The following is a 7,084-nucleotide window of genomic DNA, read 5'->3' on the forward strand; positions in this document are numbered from 1 at the left end:
CTCTCCAGCCTTCAGCTGATAGTTTAGTGCCATAAACTGCCCACCAAAATGACATGCTTGGCCCGCCGTGGAGGAAGCAGACGGGTGTCCTTGAATCCAGGTTAAAACGGGTCCAGGATTAGCTTTGTGGGACCAGTGTGGTTTTCCTGCGGGGCCCCAGTGCCAGTCTGATCCAGGGCTCCCTGAAAACACAGCCAAGACAGAATGGAAGGGAATTAACGTTTGTAGAAACTTTGTTACATCCTATGCCACTCATGATGTGACTGCAACGTAACGTTAACATCGTTAGCCTGTATAACGTGCTAATCACGGTAACTGTCAAGTAAAACACAATGTTTACACGTTCTAAGAACCACTAGATGCAATGTACGTAGATGCAGTAAACCAAAATTGCAGGTAACGCCTTTGTTAGGGTCTGAAAAATGACTTCTTGTATTGGACAGCTGTGTTTACTGTCTGTGTTTACAATAATAATAAAACACTGCAAGAGTTATACAGTAAATGTGACAGGAGTGGCACAGGATAACACAAAGGAAAGAGATTCTGATGTACAATTTACGAAGGTGAAGTACAGTACTGTTTGATGGAGTCCCACTCCATAGATGGAGCATGGACCCCTAATCGTTCGGGCTCAAGTTCACTCACTTCATCATTTTCCCTTTTCTTTACTATTCCCTCCATGCAGATCATCGGGCGGGTCAATGCCGATCCAGACTACCTTCCGAGGGCGATGGACTTTGGGCTGAACGTGAAGGGTTTCCTGGAAACCTTCTGCCCCCCAGACTGCCCACCTGCTTTCTTCCCCATCGCTGCTCTGTGCTGTGACCTAGACGCTGAAAAAAGGTGAGCACAAACCATGTAATGCGTATGAAGCAGGGCGTTTCAACTGCACTTCGTCAATATTTAATCAGAATAGCAATTTATGGTCAAATGAATGCAGCTCAGCATGTTACTTAAATTTATCATGCGGCTTGCTACTGTGGTTCAACGATTGAGAGAAAAGCTTGAAGTATGAAGTTAGAATCAGTTTCACCTATCCTGCAGAGAAGTTTCAGAACCAGTTTCAGATTTGTCAGATGTTTTATCTCAATGTTACATTGTTCTATGTTCCCCCAGGCCATCCTCAACTAAGCTGCTGGAGTTTCAGAACTAGGCTTAGATTTGTCACTGTTTATCTCAATGTAACTTTGTTCTCTGTTCCCCCTAGGCCGTCCTTTGTTAAGCTGGAGGAGTGGCTGGAGAACCTGAAGATGCACCTGGACCTGGACATCCGGCTGCCCCTGGTGTCCGAGCTAGAGCAACTCAGCCGGGACTTCTGGCAGAGGCACCCGCCCTCCGAGAACGGCCTGCACACACACCCCGAGCAGCCCGAGTAGGAGCAGAGCAGGAGCAGGGTGAAGCAGAGAGGGTGTGGTGTGGTGGATCTGCTTTAGAGAGCCCCACCTCCTCCCACACAGTCACAGTGGTGTAGGTGGTGGTGGAGAGCAGAGGATGGCTTTAAAGGTCTTTATCCTTTACCCTTTCCTCTATGCTAGGCAGTGATGTCATGGACACACACTTGCAGATTCACATACACGCACACATCAACAGATACCTAACACATACACACACACACACACACACACACACACACACACACACACACACACACACGCGTGTCGCCTTTTGGCGGACGTGATGTACTGTACTGTGAGTACCTTCTCTGTGGTTGGGAGCCCCGCAGTCCAGTCGGCACGGATGCCAACCGCTGTGGACTCAGGGATGGAAGTCCAGCCATGTCGCGTTGCAAGGGGTGGCCACAAGGAGGCGCCCTTCCCAGCTGCAAGCCTTCATCTTCCTTACGACTAACGTTAACCTACACTTCCCTTTCTGTCCCTACCACTGCTGCCCCAGTGGGCGCACCTATTGAATCATCTCTTCTTGTGTCTCTCCACCATCGCTTATGTGACCCCTGTTCAATGTACGGCCCTTGACGATGGCTGATTGACCCTCAGTCATCGCCACGTCACTGGTGTGTGTCTGTGTGTTTAATGTGACTCTAAAGGCTGAAAGCCAGTGAGGAGAGAGGAAAGTCATTGTCGGATCATAATCAAAAGTGATATATTTGCATCTCGTCTTCTTTAAAAAGAAAAAGAAAAGAAAAAAAAGCCACAATCTTCTCTGAGACGTACTGGCAGCTTCAGGGGTAGTGTTGAGCTCTATGTGATATATCTTTCATATAGCGATTCTACCTAAATGTTAACTGGTTTTACTTGGTTTGGGTTGGACGAGTGATTGACGAGTGGTATTCCTTTAAAAAAACGTGAGCTTATGAAGAAAAACGTGCTGAGAATCTACTTCATATGAACTCCTCAGACGTAACGCCATCACAAGTTGATTCTGGAAAAAAAGCAAGCTTTCATTCTGTTTTGCGCTTTCACAGTCAGGTCTCGTGTTGACACAAGCCGTAAAACGCTGTCAGTTTCATGCTTTAACTTAAAACCGTGGAGCGCTAATATTTATGCTAATAGTCTGAAGCGATTGCGCACAATCTTCTCTCTGCAAGTTACAACACCTCCCACAGCACTAAGTAGTAGTATCCCATGTGGCACTGCACCAGCATGCTAGCTTATATAGTGATGTCTGTAGTATAACCTGGTGACCAGTGATCAATATATACAGTATACTTCATTTCTTTACAGTGATAGCTTGCTTTTTTGAATAGACAACAAGATGTGTACTGAGGAAACATCGTGAATGGTGCGCATGGTTGTAAATAACTAGTATGTAGTCCTTCTCCCCTCTTTGTTGTTTCTTCTAACATCTTAACTCTTTAAGATCTGATAGAGTCGGGGGAGAATAGCATACTAACTTTACCCATAGCTAAGAGAGCAGCATATTCCAACTTTCTCTCTTTCTAGCATGGCTCACACAGTTTGGCGGCTGTTTATGCCTCAAACCTCACACCTCTTAGCTGCGGTTATTTTTTCACCCCACTGACGTCCATGGCATCCCGTCGAGCGCTAAGTCTGCGAAGTGCGAACGGGGCAATTCTGTGTCTCACCACAGACCTCCTGAGAGGGTACTGAGTATGGGAATCATTTTGGCACCATATTTCTCCCCCCTTGTTTTTTTTTTGCAGCACTGAAAATCATGTTTAGCCTGGTGGCGAATGGTACAGTCCTCTATGGTACATTGTTTATTTTTTTCTCATTGCATTGGAGTACTTTGACGTTTCATCATGTGTAGTCCAACTCTAATCAGATGTACATAACTATCTAATAGAATTTACTTGTAAATGTTTTAAATATTGTAAATGTACAGACATATTTTGTATACTGATGCAGCATTGCCATGTTTTTAATTGATTACACATTCGAATGGTTTAAAGCAAAAAGGTTCAGCAGAACAGCCTGTGTAAAAAAAAAAAAACCACCTGTAAATGGTTGGCATGGCAACGGTGTGGCAGCTGTGGCCCTTTGTTGACTTCCTGATTCTGGAAGATGGAACGGTGTGTCATGTGACCTGGGGGTGCATCTGAGGTCACGGGCCCTCCACTTCCACCCTGTGCTTCTCATGTGTGTTACATTTGCTCCATTCCCAGCGACAGATCGAGTTATGTTGTTTACGGTCTGTCTGCCCGCCCGTCTGTCTCTCTGTCTGTTAGTCTGCCTGTCTGCTTGTCTGTCTTTCTTGTCTGTTGGCAAGTGTCTGCCTTTTTCTCGTGACCATCTCCGTCTAAGGAGTTCACTCCCTGGAAATGCTAGCAATCGCCGATCAATTTCTTTTTTATATATATTCAAAACCAGCAAAACAAAAGTGGAGGGCGAAAAAAAACCTCAAAATGCAATCATTCACGTTTGCTGTGTGCACGCTCAAGTGAACGCCTCTGCGAAACGCACAGAGACCTCGCCAGCCAGCCTCTTTGCTTCTAATTGCCATTTAAAAGTGCTGTCGAGAGTTCTGGTTGCCCCCATTGGCACACTGCACTGCATGGCATTCCAAATTAGTATTCAAGAGGCGGTTTGTTTGTGTTTTACCACCCACAACGACAGGCCGCATGGCTTGGCCACCACTCTTCGCCATAGTCACTGGTTGTGTGTGTGTGTGTGTGCGTGCGTGACTGTGTGTGTGTGCGTGCCTGTGTGTGTGTGTGCGTGTGTGTCTGTCTCAGCGACCTGTTATATTTCCTGTTTACACAAACTCTGCTGGCTGTAAATATCCGTGTATGTGTGTACGTCTCTGTCTGACGACAAGCCTGACTTTATCTTCCTTCACTCCTCTTTTCCTTCTCTCTTCTGTTTCTATCTCTCCCTCTGGAGGTGATGGAGGGAGACACAACAAAGCACTGCGTGGTGCATCGGCTAGGTGTTAGTTATTTGCTTTGACAAAAAAGAAAATAGAAAAGAAGAAAAACCTTCTTTGAGTTATTCCTGTAACATTGGAACAAATATTGTGTCTGTCGCAAAGGAGAATATGGCGGAAGTGTTGCGTTGGTAGACAAGCATGTACAGTAGAGACAGTGGATGGATTGCAGGGGGATTGCGTTTCTCGACAACATCGTTGCTAACTAAGTTAGCGACTTACTTAGTTGCAATGCAACTTCCCATTGGAAACGTAATAAGTTGCTAACTGGTTAGCAACGATACTTTCGAGAAATGGGGCCTTGGCTGTGTGATGCAGCCAGGGGGGAAAGGCATAGGGGAAAGGGGGCTGAGAGGGAGTGGGAATGGACACAGCATCTCTTTCTTTTATTATATCGAACCACTAAACTCTTTTTTTGTATAGAGGTTTAAAGTCATTTAATTTGCACTATATAGGACATGGCTGCCCTATGTTTGTCTCTTAGTTTTAAAAAAGAAAAAAAATACTGCAATGGTTCTTATATGAATGCAAGTCACAGAAGGAGCCTTTTTTTGAAATGTTAAGGGAAGACTCTGGGATCCTCTCCTCTTGAGTAGCAAACTTTTAAAAAATAGTGTCTTTCCTAACTAACTTCTCTGCCATCGCCGAAATATGCACGTGCATTATTATCGTCGCACATCAGCACACAATTTCACAGTGTATAACCGTTTGTGATTTTGGAAGTTATTTTTGTGGAGAAATGGCTTTGTTTCTAACGGCACTGTACTGTAACAGTATCTTAGTACTACTCTTTGCACTGATGTTACATGTGTTGCGTGTGCATTCTTCACACATTAATTGTGCAAATGTAAAATTATCCACTGTCCAAAAACTTGACCAGCATCATTCCCATCACGTTTAATATCACTGACACTACCATTTTATGTGAATGACCAAAAATATATATTGATAACACACTAAAGCATAGCTTTACATCATCTGATCTATCCACCTCACTTTTTTGAAACATATCTTCCGAGTTTGCTACAAAGGGAGGAGGAGGGAAACCACGAGAGAGACCCTTGCTGTCTACAGAAAGATCCTTTGTGAAAGAGGTCCTGGTTGTAATGACCTCAACATCACTTCTCTTTTCTACACTGGTCCAACAACACCTTTGCTGGTGGACCATTGATGAACCGGTTCTGTTGTTATAGCACTTATTATTCCTCCCCAACTCCAGTATACTCCTCAATATGACAGTCCAGCTCAGGGCAATGCTCTACTGGAGCTTGTGATGCCGATGATGCTTCACCGAATGCCACATGTTAATAACTAGAGCACGGGTTTCAAAGGGTGTCGTGCACCACTTATTGTAGTGTATAACAGGAAGAGCATGCACTCCTGAAATGTTTATTAACTGATTATCTCTGAGATAAAACCTCAACTCGCAAAATAAGTCAGTGCAGGTCACGAATACAATCACGATAATGAGTTTTGCTGCCTAGTATGGACTTATGTCTGTCACCATGGACTGCCTGTTTCAGTACCTTTCAGGCATGACTTCTCCAGAAATCGTCACAGTTTTTCGCCGACACTCAAGCCAATTCAGATGCATGTGCGGATGTTGCGGCAGTACTTCTTTTCAAAGGATCTATACCTCTGAACGTTGCTGTGCCTTTGTTTTAAGCTAGCCTTGCCAACGACTTGTAGCGTGTTTGAAATGATTTTTGTAAGAAAAAAAACAGAGAAAGAAAAATAGAAAAAAAAGGTTGTAAGTCTGATTCATTTTGATTTGATTGCTGATTGGTTTTTAATGAGATTCACCTCTTGTTCTCTATATTTATATTTTCCATATTTCCATTGTCTTTTGGGGTATTTTTTTGATATATGATTTTTTTGTTTTGTTTTGTTTAATTTAATTTTTTACACAAGCTGTGAAAAAATCTGCACTTTAATTCCAGTTGTGGACATTGAGAATCCAAGGAGAAGACTGTATTTCATTGCAGCTGGAATAAAATTGCCGCTCCTTAACAGAAAATGTGTTTCGTGTGTGTCTATTATTTTATACTTTTTTTCAAGGGAGACCTCAGACCATCATTGGCCACTTAGCTGGGAGAAACATGGTATATGAAAGAAAGAAATGTGAAAGCCCAACTGGGAAACTCCAACTCCCATTGTCATTGTGAATCAGAACTCCGCAGCACACAAGTGTTCACTGCACACTGCACACAACAAAATTGCATTTATGCCTCACCCATGCAAGGGGACAGCCCACAATGGCGCCCCAAGGGAGCAGTGTGGCAGGACGGTACCATGCACAGGGTACCTCAGTCATGGAGGAGGATGGGGGAGAGCCCTGTTTAATTACTCCCCCCACCAACCTGGCGGGTTGGGAGTCGAACAGGCAACCTTTGGGCTACAAGTGCCCTGACTGCCCTATATTGTAGGATATATAAAACAAAAATAAAATGGACCCTCTCATGTACAAACACACACACACAAACTCATATTTCTATCCTAATGAGGATCTCTCATTGACTCCCATCTTTAAAAAAAATAAAAAATAAACTGTGTCCAGACCAAAACAATCCCCAACATGTCAACAAAGAAATGTTTTAGCACATAGTTTTATCAGTTACAAGAACATTGCCAACAGTTAGATCCCCAAATTGCCACATTTTGATCCCCACACAAGCATACATTTACCCATCTGTCTGTTAATGAGGACATGAGTTGAGAGAGAGAGAGCGAAAACACAGAG

At 43.8% G+C, this 7,084-nt stretch overlaps 1 protein-coding gene across 5 annotated transcripts in view; it reads left to right on the plus strand.

Annotated features, from left to right (window-relative positions):
* limk1a (LIM domain kinase 1a) overlaps window positions 1-6,390 on the plus strand; it is a 90,656-nt gene extending 84,266 nt beyond the window's left edge. For all 5 annotated transcript variants that reach the window (XM_063205114.1, XM_063205118.1, XM_063205115.1 and 2 more), the window contains 2 exons: window positions 686-843; window positions 1,208-6,390. In XM_063205114.1, the coding sequence (XP_063061184.1) occupies window positions 686-843; window positions 1,208-1,376 (327 nt within the window). In that variant the 3' untranslated portion in view covers window positions 1,377-6,390. The remainder of the gene's footprint in view (window positions 1-685; window positions 844-1,207) is intronic.
* Window positions 6,391-7,084: the final 694 nt, after the last annotated feature.

The sequence above is a fragment of the Engraulis encrasicolus genome, chromosome 8 (assembly GCF_034702125.1).
Source record: "Engraulis encrasicolus isolate BLACKSEA-1 chromosome 8, IST_EnEncr_1.0, whole genome shotgun sequence".
Classification (NCBI taxonomy): Eukaryota; Metazoa; Chordata; class Actinopteri; order Clupeiformes; family Engraulidae; genus Engraulis; species Engraulis encrasicolus.